Genomic DNA, 19,564 nt, shown 5'->3' on the forward strand with positions numbered 1-19,564 from the left:
CTCTATTCTGCTTTGGTTAGACCACGCCTGGCATCACACTGTGTCCAATTCTGGGCACCACAAACGAAGAGAGATATTGACAAGCTGCATGTATCCAGAGGAGGGCAACTAAAATGATCAAGGGTCTGGAGAACATGCCCTATGAGGAGTGGCTTAAAGAGCTGGGCATGTTTAGCCTGAAGAAGAGAAGGCTGAGAGGAGACATGATAGCCATGTATAAATATGTGAGGTGAAGTCATAGGGAGGAGGGAGCAAGCTTGTTTTCTGCTGCTCTGGAGACTAGGATGGCTTCAAATTACAAGAAAGGAAATTCCACCTGAACATTAGGATGATATTTTACCAACCTTGAAATAAATGAAATCCCAAACCCAATAAAATCTTAACAAGAGTTGTAAATCACATTAACTTTTCCTTTATTCAATGGGAAGCTTGAGTAAGTGTTCACTACCCTGGAAGGGTCTCACAAATGTCTGTGTTGTATATTGAAAGCAGGATGTGTAGTACAAAAAAATCAGTATAAAGCAATATATACATATATGTGTAGTGGAATCTGCATGTAAGTGTATACAGGATTTTTGTAATTAAAGCTCTTTCAAAAAGAATTTGAGTGCACGAACAAGCGCAGCCTGGGCATCTTCCCCTTGGACATGTAGGTCTTCCACTTGAAGGCCAAGGTGCCATAGCGGGTCGTCCCCCGCATCTTGAAGGGATGGACATTGTTCTGGTAGCTGAGTGGAATGATGCCATGTATGGTGGGAGGCCTGGGACGAAGTCGGGCTGAGTGATGGATCAACTCATAGAGGATCCGTTGGCCTAAATCGGCTTCTGCCTTTCTCATCTTAAGGGTGCTGCCCATGACATATTTGCGATCGCGGCGGTCTCCCAACAAGAGCTGCTGCAGCATATTCCGGACGAGCAGGTTGCTTGTGCCATAGAGATCCAGCAACTGGGCAGACTGCTCATGCCAAGCTGCTGTGTCCATGCCACCTTCTTCTTGCTTCAAGGCCATTAATGACTGGTAGATGTTCATAAAACTGTCCCAGTCCACACCTTTCTCGTGATCAAGACGGAAAATGTGCTGCTGGGCACCACGCCGGAGTGTTTTCCGATGAACCGTGAGTACTGGTTTGCTGGCCAAGTAGAGAGATTCTTTGGGAAGCCGGTGACCTTTGGGTCTGTGGCGCCGGAGCTTCTCCTCAGTTGAAAGAGGCAGCTGCTTCTCCATCTGCACAATAACTTTCCAGGCCCTCTCGCGCTGAGCAGTCAGTGACCAAGTCAGTTGGGCGTGCTTACGGCGAGTGGTCCGTTCTTCCTTCTGCTTCTCCTCGTCCTCCGCTGCTTTCTCCTCCTCTGACACACTCTCCTCGTCTTTCTCCTTCTCAGACACATCGAGCAGGATGGGCCGTGATCTGATCTTGAGGCGCTTCTCCAGGCGCTCCTTCTCTCTCTTTTCCCAGTGAGCCCTTTCTTGATCCACTCTCCACTTCCTAAGGGCATCTTTCAGTTTCTTGCCCAGCCAGGCCTTCTTTCCCCTGATCTTCATTTCACCAGCCTCCAGTGGCTTCATAGCTCTGTCCTCCCAGCACTTTTTCCAAAATTCTCTGTCCAGCTTCTCCTTCAACTTCTTGGCCTGCATGACAGTCTCGGCAGCTTTCAGAAGGCCGCTCAGCTTCTTGGAAAACTGTGCCGGGTCAAACATCCAGGACTGACGTGCTCTGAATGTGTCTTTGAGCACCCTCAAAACAGAGACGTCTTCTTCAGGCAAAAGAGCCTGCTGCTCCTCACCTTCCTTGATGGTTTCTCCAACTTTCTGGAGCAGAGTCGCAGTCAGTGCTTGAATATCTGTTGTTGAAGTGATGTCAAGCAAGGATACCACTTGACAAAGGCGCTGGAAGTCTTCAGAATCTGTTCGCTCCAACTTCTCTGGTCCGGTCAAGACATCCAGGATCAACTGAGCACGTTCTGAAAACTCAAGTTTTGGTGATGGCACGGGTTCTTTCTGGGCCATGGCAATTAAAGTCTCTGTTTCACGCTCAGTAAGAGACCAGGGACTCTCCCCCTCTTCTAAGTCCTCCCACATCCCTGCCTCTTCTTCTTCTTCTTCTTTTCCATCTTCTTCTTTTGCAGAAAATAATTTCTTTCTGGCTAAAAGGTACTCCTTGCTGCCAGGAATTAATCTTTGTCGAGCAGCCATTTTTTCTTCCTCCTTCTCCAGTTCTTTCATTTGTGCCTCAATGAGCTCTAGTATTTTTTCCTCAACCAGCTCCATTATGACTGAATCCGAGAGCTGCGTCATTTTTTCCTCCACCAGTTCCATTGCTCTTGCCTCCGTCAGCTCCCGGGCTCTTTCCACTGCTAGCTCAAAGATCCTTGCCTCATCTGCTTCTACTGGGAAGGCCCCGAGCAATTGTAAAACCCTGTCCTCATCCGCCTCTAGCGATACCAACAATGCCATTTCCACGGCTCTTTCTTCGGCCAGTTCTTTGGCTCTGACTTCAGCCAGTGCTTGGATCTTTTCTTCCAAGATGGCTTCCATTTCCTCCTCTTCCTCCTCGGCCAGAGCCCTCTCTCGGGCTTCGGCCAGCACCCTCTCCCGGGCCTCAGCCAACGCCTGTTCCTTCACTTCTTCTACGGCTTTCTCTCGTGCTTCAGTCAGAACCTTCTCCCAGGCTTCGATCAAGGACATCTTCCTTGCTTGGAGCAAGGCCCAGTTCCTTGCTTCCTCCAAAGCCAACTCTCGTGCTTCCGCCAACGCTCTCTCTTTCACTTCTTCCAGTGCTATCTTTTGAGCTTCAACCAGAGCTCGCTCCTTCAGTTCTGCTAGCATCCTCTCTTTGGCTTCTGCCCGGAATTCGGCGATGGTGCTTTCTGTCACCGTGAACAGGGTCCTTTCCGAGTCTGTAAGCAGGGTCTCATCCCCATGCTTTTTCTTGATACTCTTGAGCATGGACTCGATCTTTGCATCTACCTCCTTAAGGAATTTCTCTTTCTCCTCCAGGAAAGCCTCTCTTTTCTCGTCCGCTAACTTCTCCAACTTCTTCTTGGCCGCCTCTTTTTCTTTCCTTTCAAATGAGACCGAGACTCGTTCCCTTCTCCTACGTGCTGCTGCCTCTCGTTCTTTCGCCTTGGCTGCCTCTCGTTCTTTCACCCTGGCTGCCTCACGCTCTTCTTCCATGGCTGCCTCACGCTCTTCCCTCCTGGCTGCCTCATGCTCTTTTCCCTTGGCGGCCTCATGCTCTTTTCCCTTGGCTGCTTCATACTCTTTTCCCTTAGCTGCCTCGTGCCTTTTGCCCTTGACTGCCTCTTGCTCTTTTCTTTTGGCCGCTTCTTGTTCTTTACCCTTCCCCGTCCCCCGGACCAACACATATTCTTTTTCTTCAGCTGACTCATATTCTTTTTCTTTGGCCAACACTTCCCGCTCTCTATCTAGGGACAACGTGTCTTGGTCTTTCAATTTAGCTAACTTTCCTTCTTTTGCTAACCTTCGAGCCATTTTCTCTTCCCTTTCCATCTTCTTCCTCGTTGCTTGCATTTTGGAGGCCATGGACATCTCTTTTTTCACTGCCGCCGCCGTGTCAAGCTCCTTCTTCTCCTTCGTTCTTCTCCTTCTTTCTTCCTTTCTTCTCTCCAAATCCGAATCCTCCTGACTGAGCTCCAAGCTCTCCGCGTCACTCAATGAACCTCTGAATATATCTCTTCCTTTTTTTACATCCAAGACCGTTTCTAAGCTTTCTGTTGACGGTTTGAATTCCTGGGAAGAGGCTCTGAAGAGTTCGCTCATGTACTTCTTCCAGCTAGAGGCCTGTGATGTGATTTTCTCCTGAGAGGAGAGGAATGCCTGGCTGATGTTTGTGAAGGCCTCCCAGGACATGGGACGGCCGCTCAGGGCCGCACGAGCGGACGCCAGGAAGTCCTCGGCTGCTGTGCGGCCCTCAGCAAAGCTGCCAATGCGAAGCGTCATCAGCTTATAGAGGTCCTTGCGCCACTTGGTGCGGTCAGTGTTGTACTGCTCATTCGGGTCAATTAAGGTGCCTTTGGCAGGTGCCGGTGGTGGAGGTGGTGGTGGTGGTGGTGCCACAGACGGGCTGGGTTTCAGTGGGACAGGGGCAATCTCTTGCTTTGATTCCATGGGTGCAGTGACAACCGCTGGCTCTTTCTTGACTTTCTGGTGCTTTAGCATCTCAGTGTAAAGTTGTGTGCGGGTGTCACGCCGCTGCAAGAGGATGGGCTGCAACCGCTTGTGCACCTTGGGTAGCTTTCGGGTCACCTGGGAAAGGGCAGGAGCGAGTTTGATCTCTTCTGCTTTCTCCGTGACCTTGACCTTCTTCTTGGGACGCTGTGGCCCCTGCCACGTGGAGCTGCTGACACGGATGCGAATACTGCCACTGGCACTGCTGACGCCGCTGCCGGCGCTGCTGTGGACGCTGCCGCTGCCGACACTAGAACTCAAGCTGGAGCTGGGGCTGGAGCTGCTGGACACGGGACTGCCGTCAGGTGCAGCCATCCCAGGAAACACGCCAGGGTACTTACCGTGTGCTTGCCGGATTTTACGAAGCTTCTCACCTTTAAGCTGTTTTGTTGCAGCAGCTGATGGGGAAAAACAACAAGTGAGATAGGTATGAGAGGTCTTCAGACACATATGCTTAAGAACATATGCTTTCCATTTATTACACTTTTGATTCCTTGACTTTCTACCAAGATGCTCAAACAACATTAGAAGGAATATATACTAGGAAAAAAGTGTGCTTGCCATACCTCAAGGGAACCACTGACTGCATAGGGAAGCTCATGAAGAAACGCAATCTACAACCTATCTAGAGACCCACTTAAAAAAATCCAAAAAATTCTACATTCAGCAAAGGACAAGAGGGGTCTACCGTATATCATGCACCTGCGGACAAGTCTACATAGGGACCACCAAACGCAGCATTGCCCAAACACAAATCAAGGAACATGAAAGGCACTGCAGACTACTTCAACCAGAAAGTCAGCCATAGCAGATCATTTTATGAACCAACCTGGACACGGCATATTATTTGAGAAGACAGAAATGCTGGACCACTCTCACAACCACCATGTCAGGCTACACCGAGAATCCATTGAAATACAATATTTAAAATGAAAAACAATTGTAACTAACATAAACTTAACAGTATTTCAGTGGAAGGCCCCAGGAGCCATCCAGTCCAATCCCCTTTTGCCCTGCAGGAGAAGCACAATCAAAGCACCCCCAACAGATGTCCACCCAGCCTTTGCAACAACAACAATAACAATAATAGTGACAGCAGAATTGACAAGAAGCAACTGGAAAAGCTTACATGATATGAGGATTTAAAGACTGAACTGCAAAGACTCTGGCACAAGCTAGTCAAGGTGGTCCCAGTGGTGATCGGCACACTGTGTGCAGTGCCTAAAGACCTTGGCCTACACTTAAAAAACAACTGGCACCAACAAAATTACGATCCGGCAACTGCAAAAGGCCACCCTACTCAGATCTGCACATATTATTTACTGATACACCACACAGTCCTAGAAACTTGGGAAGTGTCCGACGTGTGATCCAATACAAAAGCCAGCATAGTGATCTTGATTGATCAGCCCATATTTTGGCCTTCCCCCCTCCTTTTAAATTAGTTTTTCTTGCTTGATACTTGTCTATTATTGTTGTGTTGTTTTATGCTTTTTAAATTCTATTTTGTTATTGCTTTGCTTTTAATTGTATGCTGCCTGGGCTTGGCGCCATGTAAGCCGCCCCGAGTCCCTTCAGGGAGATGGAGGCGGGGTAGAAAAATAAAGTCCTTCTTCTTCTTCTACTTCTAATCTTGATATGTATCAAACAACAACAACAACAACAACAGGAACCCCAGAGCTCATCCAGTCCAACCCAGTTTTGCCATGCAGGACAAGCACAATCAAAGCACCCCCAACACATGGCCACCCAGCCTTTGTAACAACAACAACAGGAACCCCAAAGCTCATCCAGTCCAACCCCCTTTTGCATGCAGGCCAAGCACAATTAAAGCACCCCCAACAGACAGCTACCCAGCCTTTGTAATAACAACAACAAGAAGAATGATAATAATAGCAGAAACCCCAGGGGCTATCCAGTTCAACTCCTTTTTGCAATGCAGGAAAAGCACCCCTAAGCGGTGGGAGGGAAATAAGAGTTATGGAAGCAAAGAAGGCAAGTAGAAAAGTCTGTTGGTGGCAAGAGAGGTTGGGGGGGAGGCTCTTGGTGGCAAGGAGTTTGAGGGGAAATGGCTTTTGGGAGCAAGGGTGACAGGACAAGGGAAGGAGCAAGGAGGAGAAGGAGAATGAGGAGGAGAGCGCAGAGACCCTCAGTATGGTTTGCGGCACCCCAAGAGCTCCATGGAGCACACTTTGAGAACCGCTGCTCTAGAGGACAGCTCCTTACACCCCATCCAAAAGAAGACATGTTTCCACATGTGTCACCAACACGTTTCCACATGTGTACTGACCTTGAGACTTCAGCTTATCAGTCCTGGCAAAGAGACCCAGCCATCGGGCCCGGGCCTCCAAGTGGGAGTCTGGCTTGGCGATCTCTTCCTGTGCTCCTTGAGACAAGGCTCTTTGCCGGAAACGAGGTGGGCGGCTGAAGCGTTGGGCTTCTAGTGTGGGAGTCTCGGTCATCAGGAACAGATTGGCCGTCAGCTGATTCTCCACTCGGCTCAGCAGCCGCTCCGACTCTTCTGTCAAGGCTTGGACAGCTTCATCTTGGGTTTCTGCAATGATACCGGCAGCACGCATCCTGCGAGGGAAAGCTAGTTCTATTTGAGAACGGTTCATTTCAGCCCTAAATAGGAAGAAAGGGAGAGCATAAGGCAAGGATGCCAGAGGAGTGCAGTCCACATGAGATGTAGCCTTGCACCTAGATCAGTGCTTCTCACCCTTCCTGATGTCGCGACCCCTTAATACAGTTCCTCATGTTGTGGTGACCCCCAACCATAACATTATTTTTGTTGCTACTTCATAACTCAGTTCTTGTGGGTTTTTTCGGGCTATATGGCCATGTTCTAGAGGCATTTCTCCTGACGTTTCGCCTGCATCTATGGCAAGCTTCCTCAGAGGTGAGGTCTGACCTCACCTCTGAGGAAGCTTGCCATAGATGCAGGCGAAACATCAGGAGAAATGCCTCTAGAACATGGCCATATAGCTCGAAAAACCCACAAGAACTGAGTGTTTCCGGCCATGAAAGCCTTCGACAATACTTCATAACTGTTAGGAATCGTAATGTAAATATCTGATATGCAGGATGTATTTTCATTCACTGGACCAAATTCGGCACAAATACCCGATACATCCAAATTTGAATACTGGTGGGGTTGGGGGGGGGTATCCTCTGATATACTAGGCCAGTGTTTCTCAACCTTCCTAGTGCCATGATCCAGTTCCTCATGTTGTGGTGACCCCCAACCACAAAATTATTTTCGTTCTATTTCATAACTGCAATTTTGCTACTGTTATGAATTGCAATGTAAATATCTGATATGCAGGATGTATTTTCATTCACTGGACTAAATTTGGCACAAATACCCAATACTCCCAAAACTGGTGGAGTTGGGGGGGGGGGGTATTGTTTTTGTCACTTGGGATTTGTAGTTGCTAGGATTTATAGTTCACCTACAAACAAAGAGCATTCTGAACACCACCAGTGATGGAATTGAACCAAACTTGGCACACAGAACTCTCATAACCAATACAAAATACTGGGCATTGACCTTGAGTTTTAGAGTTGTAGTTCTCCTACATCCAGAGAGCACTATGGAGTCAAACAATGATGGATCTGGACCACACTTGGCACAAATACCCAATACGCCCAAATGTGAACACTGGTGGAGTTTGGGGAAAATAGACCTTGATGTTTGGGGGTTGTATTTGCTGGGATTTGTAGTTCAGCTACAATCAAAGAGCATTCTGAACCCCACCAACGATAGAATTGGGCCAAACTTCCCACACAGAATCCCCATGACCAACAGAAAATGCTATGTTTTCCAATGGTCTTTGGAGACCCCTCTGACACCCCCTCTCGACCCCCACAGATGTCCTGACCCCCAGGTTGAGAAACACTGACCTTTTAAAGTCTGATAAAAATATCTTTCCATTATTAAATAAAATGTCCCCATCAAAAGAATCCATCCCAACCTTCACAACACTCATCTTCTTGCTATACCTGAACTTGTACAAGTTTGGATACAAATGTCCACAATATTGGGTTTTGTTTTGCTTTGCTTTGTTTTTTTGTTAAATATGGACTTCTACAAATTTGGACAGAAATGTTAGGGATATTCACACATTACATTCTGCTTATAGTAGTTTATTTAATGCTTAGACCATAGGCTTTTCATATACAGGACTAACAAATAAATACATAAAAAACAGATATGTAAAGGTAAAGATTTCCCCTGACATTAAGTCCAGTCGTGTCCAACTCTGGGGGGCGGTGCTAATCTCCATTTCTAAGCCGAAAAGCCGGCATTGTCCATAGACACCTCCAAAGTGATGTGGCCAGCATGACTGCATGGAGTGCTGTTACTTTCCAGCCGAAGCGGTACGTATTGATCTTCTCACATTTGCATGTTTTCAAACTGCTAGGTTGGTAGAAGCTGGGGCTAACAGCAGGAGCTCACCCTGCTGCCCAGCCTTTCAGTCAGCAAGTTCTGCAGCTCAGCGGTTTAACCCGCTGAACTAACAGGGGGCCCTAAAAACCAGATTACAAATTACAATTCTAAATACACCATTAAAATACAACGCAACCCATTAAAATGCTACATAAATCAATGGCCAGATGCACCCTTAAAATACTTCATAAAATACTATATGAACTAGCTCTTGCATAGTTAAAAACCAAGTAAAATTCAATATTATTAAAAATTTAACCAAGAAACTCTTTGGATATAGACAACAACACTAGGATTAGATAAAAATATCTCCAGAACAGTTGACTGCAATATCAGTAATTACATTCAACATAGGTATTGGCTGTACACATGTCTTGTCTATATATGATGGCAGATCCTATTGGACAAAAAGTGTTGTCCTACATACAAGCTACTATAGTTTACATACTTGCATAAAGAAGCCATTGTTTCGCCATTTGTTCTGCCAGGAAAAAAATGCTCCTTTTGGTATTGCAAGGAATGGAAACACATCCTCTACCCTTTGTTAGAGCATGCAAGGAATCAGTGAGTATGTGTGTGTGTCAACTGTAAAATAAGATGCATGAAGCTGATTGGTCATGCAATGCCCAGGCAGCAGGCTGAGCCTGGGACTTGCGGTTATTGTTACATTTTTGTTCAGGCTTGAGCTATGCAGTTGCACAGAGAGAAGAAGAGAGAAGCAGAGAGAGACAGAGCTTGGAGTGTGCTCTTGCTTCATGAGCTGCTGAAGGAGTTTATCCACACGGACACAATCTGTCATAAAAAGACACTATGTGAGTTGGTGCAACTGATCACATTGTACATATTTGCATTTCTAAGCCAAAGAGCCGGCATTGTCCATAGACACCTCCAAAGTCATGTGGCCGGCATGACTGCATGGAGCGCCATTACCTTCCTGCAGAAGCAGTACCTATTGATCTACTCACTTTTGCATGTTTTCGAACTGCTAGGTTGGCAGAAGCTGGGGCTAACATTGAGAACTCATCTTGGTCCCGTGATTTGAACCACCAACCTTTCGGTCAGAAAGTTCTGAACTACGAAGACTAAACTACTTATTCTTTACTGTTCACCTGAGTGACATATTTTCTTTCTCTGGCAAGACAGTGTGTGGACTGATCAAATGTGAACTACACGTGGATCATTTTACATTATGCCGCAGGTTATGGGCCCAGTCTCACGCCACACCCTTCTCCCAGCAGCGAGAGATACTTACAGGTCATCCAGGCTGGTGCCTGCCATCCGTTGCATCTCCTTCTTCAGGACAAACTTGTCCGTAATGCCAGCCACAGAGTCAAGCAAAGAACGAGCTAAATCTCGCACTTTTTTGTTTTCATCCAAAAGGGCTCGAGCGAGTGGGACCACCTCCTGGTCAGTCAACAGGTCCATCTTCCCCAATGCCTCCCAAGCTGCCAGCCTCATCCTTACCTACGGAGAAAGCAGACATGGGATCCAAATTCTTGTACACATGAAGTGCCCAGCAATGAGAGGGACTAGCCATAGACACCTGTATGCCTCACCAATGGGCAAGCCACCCTCTGCTTTCTCTTCTGCAAAATGCTTACACCAGTAGCCTACAACACAGCATTGCTTCAACCCTTGGAGCACAGAAAGATGGATTTAATAATCACAAAGAGGAAGAAAACATCATTCCACAAAAGCAGTTGGGTGTTATCTCTCCCCAAAGTCTCTTGAAAGGGTATTGCAGCCACTGGATTCTGGTGGCGTCATTTTAAATGTTGTTTTGTCACAAAATATGAAATTTGAATCATACTTTATTTATAGCCCACCTAATCTCCCTGAAAGGACCCAGGCTGCTTCACAACAAAATATACAATAGCAAACATTCAATGCTGACAATCTATATAAACAAAAACGACTAAAATGATCAAGGGTCTGGAGAACAAGCCCTATGAGGAGCGGCTTAGGGAACTGGGCATGTTTAGCCTGAAGAAGAGAAGGCTGAGAGGAGATATGATAGCCATGTATAAATATGTGAGAGGAAGCCACAGGGAGGAGGGAGCAAGCTTGTTTTCTGCTTCCTTGGAGACTAGGACGCGGAACAATGGCTTCAAACTACAAGAGAGGAGATTCCATCTGAACATTAGGAAGAACTTCCTGACTGTGAGAGCCGTTCAGCAGTGGAACTCTCTGCCCCGGAGTGTGATGGAGGCACCTTCTTTGGAAGCTTTTAAGCAGAGGCTGGATGGCCATCTGTCAGGGGTGATTTGAATGCAATATTCCTGCTTCTTGGCAGGGGGTTGGACTGGATGGCCCATGAGGTCTCTTCCAACTCTTTGATTCTATGATTCTATGAAATGTAATGTTCGTTTGTGGGATTAACGTAACTCAAAAACCACTGGACAAATTGCTGTCAAATTTGGCCACAAGACACCTACTCGCCCAAGGAGTGACCATCACTCAAAAAAATTGGTTTTGCCATCAGGAAATTGTAATTGCTGGGATTTATAGTTAACCTACAGTCAAAGAGCATTCTGAGCTCCACCAACAATGGGGTTGAACCAAACTTGGCACACAGAACTCCCATGACCAACAGAAAACACTAGAAGGGTTTGGTGGGCATTGACCTTGAGTTTGGGAGTTGTAGTTCACCTACATCCAGAGAGTACTGTGGACTCAAATAATGATGGATCTGAACCAAACTTGGCACAAATATTCCATATGTCCAAATATGAATACAGATGGAGTTTGGGGGAAATAGAAATTTGGGAGTTGTAGTTACTGGGATTTATAGTTCACCTACAATCAAAGAGCATTCTGAATGACACCAACGAGAGAATTGGGCCAAACTTCCCACAGTGAATTCCCATGACCAACAGAAATGCTGCCTTAAGGTCATCCAGTCCAACTCCCTTCACCAGGGCAAGAAAACGTAATCAATGCCCTCCTGACAAAGAGCTATCCAGCCATAGATACAGATAGATATACAGTATATTATTCACACAGCAAAGGACAAGAGGGATCCTCTCACTTCTGCAGGAGTCTAACGTGTACCATGCAGCTGTGGACAAGTCTACATAGGGAACACAAAACGCAGCGCCCAGACACGCATCAAGGAACATGAAAGGCACTGCAGACTACTCCAACCAGAGAAATCAGCCATAGCAGAGCACCTGATGAACCAACCTGGACACAGTGTATTATTTGAGAACAAAGAAGTGTTGGACCACTCTCACAACCACCATGTCAGACTACACAGAAAAGCCATTGAAATCCACAAGCATGTGGACAATTTCAACAGAAAGGAAGAAACCATGAAAATGAACAAAATCTGGCTACCAGTATTAAAAAAAACTCAAAAATTACAACAGCAAAACAACAGAGGGGAAACAACCAGGCACATAAAATCACTCTCAACAAAAGATTCCCCCCAGGCGCTTCTAATCCATTGAATGCAAATCAAGGTGATCAGCTGAAATTTCACAGCTAGCCCCAGAAGACAAAAGTCCTTTGTCTCACCCTGGTCATTCCACAGATATATAAACCCATTTTCCTACTTCCAACAGACCTCACTACCTCTGAGGATGCTTGCCATAGATGCAGGCGAAACGTCAGGAGAAAAATTGCCTCCAGAACATGGACATACAGCCCGGAAAAACCTACAACAACCCACTTATTCTGTATTGCTTACAAGGGCTGTGTAAGTTTGTTGCACTGTTTGTTTTTTGTTTGCAACATTGCAAGTTTATATTTTAACTCTGCTGATAAAAGTTTTTCTATTCTTTTTCCTCTTGCCTGTGTGCAGTGTTATTGGGTCTTCTGCTTTGGACCTGACTGAAACACACAACAAAACGGGCTATCCTTCTCTCTCTAGTTTCCCTTAGTGGCCTCTACCTGGATAACGGAACAGTACCAAAATTCCTAATTGATATACAGTAGAGTCTCGCTTTTCCAACATAAACGGGTCGGCAGAACATTGGATTAGCGGAAATGTTCGATAATGAGGAAGGATTAAGGAAAAGTCTATTAAACGTCAAATTATGTTATGATTTTACAAATTAAGAACCAAAACATCATGATTGGCAAGAAATGGACAGAAAAAGCAGCTCAATACACAGTAACGTTATCGAGTAATTACTGTATTTACAAATTTAGCAGCAAAACATTACAATGTATTGAAACAGCTGTCGATCCGGGAGGAAGGCAGACTGCGTTGGATAATACAGAACGTTGGATGAGCGATAAGCGAGACTCTACTGTACTTCTGTTCCTCCCCACGTCCCACTGGCCCCACCTCGTAACGCCCATGCTGACCTCTTTGTGGTTCGTGTCTTGGATGAGACGGTCAAAGGCCTGTTCCTGGACTGGCGTTGGCAGCTCATAAGACTCAGAAAGCTGGACCAGGGCAGATGTACAGAGCAAGTAGGTTGAATAGGGCACATCGTCCATTATGTTTATAATGGCCTTAATTACAGAAGGAAGTGATGTATCACTAGGCTTGTGCCTCAACCAGGGTTTGGTCACAATTTCAGACAGTAGATCTCGTCGGCGTCCCTCGATGGTAGGCCGCTTTAACTTTTCTGCCTTTTTCTTCCGGGCTTTCTCAACAACCTCTGACTTATCCCAGTCTTGCAGCTGTATCTTAACCAACTTCCGCATTGGCAAGGGATCCCGGCTGGGTATCAAGGGGCACTCAAGGCTTGTGGGGATCCCATGTGGAAACAATTGGGCTCGGATCACTGAATTGGGGACGAAGCCATCAGGTGCAATGGGCCAAGTGCGTCCAGGCTGGAAAGGTATACTACGGTGGAGGGGGACAATTTTAGACAGCGGTGGGAGCCCACGGTAAGGCGGCGGGGCCAGTGGGGGCTCAGCCGGAGCGTGTCTCTTCCCCAAAGTGGGCCTTGAAAGGAGTTGGTACTCCACAGCAAACTCCGGGTGCAACTCCTTGATGTCCGGTGTAAGCCCATAGAAATCTGGTCCGGGAAGACTGCTCACTCGCTTGCCAATGAATGACATCACTTTGGCGACACCTTTTTCCATCACCACCTCCTTGTGATTGGTTATGGGCTCCAGACGTTCAAACTTCTTTGCTTTCTTGCCCACCTGATGATACCTTGAAAATAAAGGATTTCTGAGTCAAGAATTTCAATGCCGTACCTTAAATGTTGCTGCTGCGTTGCACTTACTCTAGTTCTTCAAGAATCTACATCCGGTCCCTCCATTCCCCAGTTTTTAAAATGTAGCCAAATCATTCTTTCAGACATCTTAAACAAAATGGGAAATCCTTTCACACCCTGCAAACTATTTTATAGCACCCCATTTTACACCGGCATTAAACTGAATAGAGGCCAGGAATTATTTCTGGGATATGTTTAGGCAACACAATGCTTACTAAGTTCTTGTGGGTTTTTTCGGGCTATATGGCCATGTTCTAGAGCAGTGTTTCTCAACCTTCCTAATGCTGTGACCCCTTAATACAGTTCCTCATGTTGTGGTGACCCCCAATCATAACACTGTTTTTGTTGCTACTTCATAACAGTCATTTTACTACTGTTATAAATCATAATGTAAATATCAGATATGCAAGATGTATTTTCATTCACTGGACCAAGCTGGGCACAAATACCCAATGCACCCATATGTAAATGCTAGTGGGGTTGGGAGGATTGATTTTGTCATTTGGGAGTTGTAGTTGCTGGGATTTATAGTTCACCTATAATCAAAGAGCATTCTGAACTCCACCAGCAATGGATTTGAACCTAATTTGCCACACAGAACTCCCATGACCAACGGAAAACACTGGAAGGGTTTGGTGGGTATTGACCTTGAGTTTGGGAGTTGTAGTTCACCTATATCCAGAGAGCACTGTGGACTCACGCAATGGTGGATCTGGACCAAACTTGGCACAAATACTCCATATGCGCAAATGTGAACACTGGTGGAGCCTGGGGAAAATAGACCTTGACTTTTGGGAGTTGTAGTTGCTGGGATTTATAGTTCATTACAATCAAATAACATTGTGAACACCACCAATGATAGAATTGGTTTAAACTTCCCACATGGAATCCCCATGACAATCAGAAAATACTGTGTTTTCTGATGGTCTTTGGCGACCCCTCTGAGACCCCTTCGCGACCCCCTCAGGGGTCCCGACCCCCAGGTTGAGAAACACTGTTCTAGAGGCATTTCTCCTGACGTTTCGCCTGCATCTATGGCAAGCATCCTCAGAGGTAGTGAGGTCTGTTGGAACTGGGGAAAAGGGTTTATATATCTGTGGAATGACCAGGGTGAGACAAAGGACTTTGCTTTGCTTACAATGCTTACTTCCAGCCAGCTTCCACTTCCTCCCAAAAAATGGAAGTGGGAATACTCACTGCTTAAAATAACATGGGGGATGCAGTTTCTTCATTTTTAAAAAAACTGGCAGGAAAACTAAGATAATGGGGAAAAGGAGGAGTCCTTGAGCAGCTGTCACTTATGTCTTCAACATAGCAGTCCTTTGGCTTTCACTCTGTTTCCTGTAACTTCCTTATCTCCTCAAACTGATTTTTCCGTGTATCTCAGAGAGCATCTACACCAGTGTTTCTCAACCTGGGGGTCAGGACCCCTGGGGGGTCGTGAGGGGGTTTCAGAGGGGTCGCCAAAGACCATCAGAAACATATATTTATGATGGTCTTAAAAAACCTTTTGGCAGAATTCTTCTTCATGGAAAAATAAGACATCCCCTGAAAATAAGACCTGGCGCATCTTTCAGAGCAAAAATTAATATAAGACACTGTCTTATTTTCAAGGAAACAGGGTAAGCTAATTGCAAAGGTAGAAAAGAATCTGCCTGTATTAAGACAGGGATCACATCTTCTACTGCTTTGTTCCTCTCTCTTCCCACATGACTTACTTGGGCACAAAAACAATGTCGAACGATAGCAAGAAACGTGTCATGAATGGAAGAGGGCATTCAGCCGTGTCATCTCTCACGCTCCGGGTTGCCAACATCATGAGGTGCTTGTTGGGGAGGTACGAGACACATGGGATGAAATAGATGTTCATGTTGAAGCCCACGATCAAGTCTCCCCGCTGGTTGGCAAAGCAGACACGGCTGAATTTGAGGGTTGTGTCAAACTCCACTAACATCTGCCCCAGGATGTCCCAAATGCGGACAGATCCGTCAGAACCGCCCGTCACCAGGAGGCTGAGCGTGTGGCAGTAATCAAAGGAAGTGATGCTGGAGGAATGCATGGCGCCGGTCTCTTTCCAGAAAGGATTCTTTTTGCCAGGGACTAGCGTTGCCTGGCGCCACAACCGAACACGGTTTTGATCTGTGAGGACACAGATGTAGCCAGGAATGAGTAGGAGGTTGTTGATTCTGCAGTTGGTGCTCTGGATAGAAACCAAAGGTACCACCTCCAGAAGATTGCTCTTCTTCAAAATCACATCGGAAAGAATAATGTAATTATCTAGGCCGTAGGAGCACAAGTAGGAGGATTCCCGCGAATGGTATGAGAGGTTCCCTGAGGCCGAAAGGCTGCTGAGTGCCAGCACATTGCCATTATGAATTCTGCGACCACCCATCCGATACAAATTCTGGGTGACCGTGCGCACTTTCCCACTCTTGAACCCACTGAAGATGAAGCTAGACGTGCGGCCATTCAGATCCAGGCGGCTGTAGGCCAAACACAGCACCTTGTCGTCTATGGAGTCGGCAGTATGCAGGATATACTTCACTGGGCAAGGATTCTTGGCGGTATCCATGACATAGATATCACTTGTGCCCAATGTTATTAACAGTTCCTCCTGGTCAGGGTCATAAACATAGTCCAGGGCCTTCTCGAGTAATTGGAAGGGCCAGGTGACAAACAACATCTCTCCTGTAACAGGAGAAAGGAATCGGACAACCCCGTCTTCCGTTGCTGCCAGGATGCGTGCCTTGTCTGATCCACACTGCACCCGTTCCAGCTTCTTGAGGCTAGATTTAGACCTGTTGAAGAGCTGGTAGAAGTTGTTGACAGTCCGAATGGAAAAGGTGTATCTAGTACGGAGGAAGAACGTCTGCTCATTGATGAACTGCATCTGGAAGACTTCTTCCCCAATGTCCACACGCCGGAGCTGCTCACAGGTAGTCAGGTTCCACTCCTTTAGGAGACCGTCCAGTGATGCGGTCATGAGGGTATGGACTGACATCCGGCTGATTATGCTGGTGATGGCGCTCAAGTGAGCCTTGAATTGGTGGACCAGGTTCCCTTTGAGAAAGTCCCACACTGTAATGTCCCCAGCCAGGTCTCCCGTGTAGAGGAAGCCCTGGGCACAATTCGAAGTGCAGCACGTCAGAGACACACCTTGGCTGACCTGGAAATTGCAAATCTGGACCTTGGTTTTGTAGTTGTACACACGGATATTGTTCTCACACAAAGCAACCAGCGCTCCCCACTCCGGCTCCACTCTGAGAAAGTGTACAAACTCGCCGCTCGCAATGAGCACCTCCTGCTCGATATTGATGGAAGGAACATCCTCGATGACAAAAGACCAGAAAGTCACAATGCCAATGGCCCCTGTCACCAATTCACCAGTCTCAGAGTTGGAGCACAGGCTAGTGATGGAATAAGGCGAGCTCATCTCAGAAAGCAGCTGATACCCCTGAGTGTAGTCTCCGAAGAAACGCAAGTGGATGTCATCGCAAAAGGCGACCAGCAGATGCAGGTGGCTGACATGGACAATCATGAGGACCCTGGGGTTTTTAATGATGGAATACTCTCTTTCTGTCACTGTGGTCTCGTCCTCTGAGCTGTATATCCAGGCACGCACCTGTAAGAGGAAAAGGAACTCAGCCAGAGTATACTTGAAGTCAGACCAGCTGCGAGTCAGAGGAACAGACTTTGACCCAGGCTCAAGGCAGTGGGGCATGCAGGTATTTATTATTATTATTATTATTATTATTACTAGCTGTACACACCATGCATGCTTACTTGCTGTGGCCAACCTCCCTCTTTCTCTCCTTCTTTCTTTCTCTCCTTCCTTCCCTTTTTTTTCTTTCCTTCTCTCCTTCCTTCCTTCCTTCCTTCCTTCCTTCCTTCCCCCTCCTTTTCTTTCCCTTCCCCTTTCTTCCCTTTCTTCCTTCTCTACCTATTCTTTGACTGCAACTTCCAGCAGTCCTCCTGATCGATCTACCTACCTACTTACCTACCTACCTACCTACCTATCTCCATCCAGTCTATCTATCTGGAGGATTGCTGAAACTGTCTCCTGCAGAGCAGAAGATGATAGACATGTTATGATGACTACATGCTGCCTCCAAGTTTGCTACTGTAAGAAACAGTAAGTTGAACTCGATAGGTCCTATTGAGAAACAGTGTGGTGCAGTGTTGGGAGCAATGGACTAGGATTCTGGAGGCCAGGGTTTGATTCCTCGTTCAAGCATGAAAACCCATTGGGTGACATTGGGTGAGTCACACATTCTTAGCTTCAGAAAACCCTGTCATAGGTTCACCTTATGGTTGGAAGCAGAGCATTCTGAACTCCACCAGCAATGGATTTGAACCTAATTTGCCACACAGAACTCCCATGACCAACGGAAAACACTGGAAGGGTTTGGTGGGTATTGACCTTGAGTTTGGAATACTCTCTCTCTGTCACTGGAACCACAACAATAACTCAACAACCAGGTCATTATATTGTTCTTCGGAGGAGGTATATAAAGATCCGAGGTTGGGAATGACCATGGCATAGATACCCATCTCCCATGAACCACCATGTTCCCTCTCACCTTGCTTCCCTTCCCTCTCTTCCAGGTAAATGATGCAAGGTAGCTTTCGACGTCACTTGACCGAATGAAGAAGACAAGTGGCATGGAATCGGGTTCGCAACTCTCTCGAAATATAATATTGGGCCTGTCACTCAGCAAGATGGGACTTCCTTCAGTTGGTTCTGGCATGCCCTGTTCAAGAAGAAGGGATAAGGGAAAAGACAGACATGAAGGAAGGTCTAACTCTACATGACAGATGGACAGAATTCAACTACTGAAGGAAGGAGCATAAGGAAGGAATCTTCTCAGTGAAATTTGGTACCAATCTTGGAAGACATCTCTCTCCGTCAACCTACCCAGTTGTTGTTTATTCGTTCAATTGCTTCTGACTCTTTGTGACCTCCTTGACCAGCCCACGCCAGAGCTCCCTGTCAGCTACCCCCAGCTCCTTCAAGGTCAAGCCAGTCACTTCAAGAATATCATCCATCCACCTTGCCCTTGGTCCAACCCTGCTGGCAAAGAAAACCCTGGTTCTTGTTTCATAGCTGTCTCTCCTACCTTTTGTAGCTCCAGGGTTTCCATGAGTTGGACTTTGAGGTCCCGCCATAGAGGAACAATGCGAACTGGGGCTTTCAAGACCATCCTGTCCCGATCATCGGGACGTTTAGGGAGCACAGAAGACTGGCACAGGAGCATGGTGGGATATCGCAGTACAGTCTACACCAATAATATTGACCTGGATTGGAAGACATGGTTTTATAAGTTTGAGACAGAAAGGAAACAGGAGAACTAGAAGGCAGTGGAACTGGTTTAAAACCATGACCAACTATTTAGTAGTTCAGATTCATTGTAGGAATTAAGATGGATGGTGATCAGCAACACCTGACATCCGCCGGGAAGTAGCAACCAATAACGAAAGAACCAAGGCAGTGACATCTCTGGCCCATCCCCTGTTCAGCCAGCATGCCAACACCTTAAATCATGAAATGGTTTTCTAAGATCTGCAGAGATACTCGCAGCAACACCTCAGCAAGTGAGAATCCAAAAGTAGCAGGCAAAAACTCAGAACCTCAACCCATGGTTGATACCAAATGAGAGACTCTCCCCTGGGCACACAAAAGACTGAGCAACTTGGAAGGTGCTGAACAGACTGCACTTTGGCATCACGAGATGCAGAGTCAACCTTAAG

The 19,564-nt window shown here is 46.6% G+C and overlaps 1 protein-coding gene across 1 annotated transcript; it reads right to left on the reverse strand.

Moving 5' to 3' along the window:
- Positions 1-428: 428 nt before the first annotated feature.
- Positions 429-19,085, reverse strand: LOC132780125 (WD repeat-containing protein 87-like). The gene is made up of 7 exons (XM_067460866.1): positions 18,934-19,085; positions 18,397-18,567; positions 15,535-17,438; positions 12,951-13,752; positions 9,892-10,103; positions 6,480-6,814; positions 429-4,587 (listed from the first exon to the last, which is right to left on the reverse strand). The coding sequence occupies exons 1-7, from the start codon at positions 19,069-19,071 to the stop codon at positions 593-595; spliced, it is 7,557 nt and encodes a 2,518-aa protein (XP_067316967.1). The 5' UTR covers positions 19,072-19,085; the 3' UTR covers positions 429-592.
- Positions 19,086-19,564: the final 479 nt, after the last annotated feature.

The sequence above is a fragment of the Anolis sagrei genome, chromosome X, assembly GCF_037176765.1.
Source record: "Anolis sagrei isolate rAnoSag1 chromosome X, rAnoSag1.mat, whole genome shotgun sequence".
Classification (NCBI taxonomy): domain Eukaryota; kingdom Metazoa; phylum Chordata; class Lepidosauria; order Squamata; family Dactyloidae; genus Anolis; species Anolis sagrei.

Excerpts from the sequence above, each read along its gene's own strand:
- LOC132780125 (XM_067460866.1), bottom strand. The coding sequence starts at position 19,071 with ATGCTCCTGTGCCAGTCTTCTGTGCTCCCTAAACGTCCCGATGATCGG. Across the intron at positions 13,753-15,534 it reads GACATTGTTTTTGTGCCCAA|GTATCATCAGGTGGGCAAGA; the intron begins GTAAGTCATGTG and ends TTTATTTTCAAG. Across the intron at positions 10,104-12,950 it reads AAGACACGAACCACAAAGAG|GTAAGGATGAGGCTGGCAGC; the intron begins GTCAGCATGGGC and ends CTTTCTCCGTAG.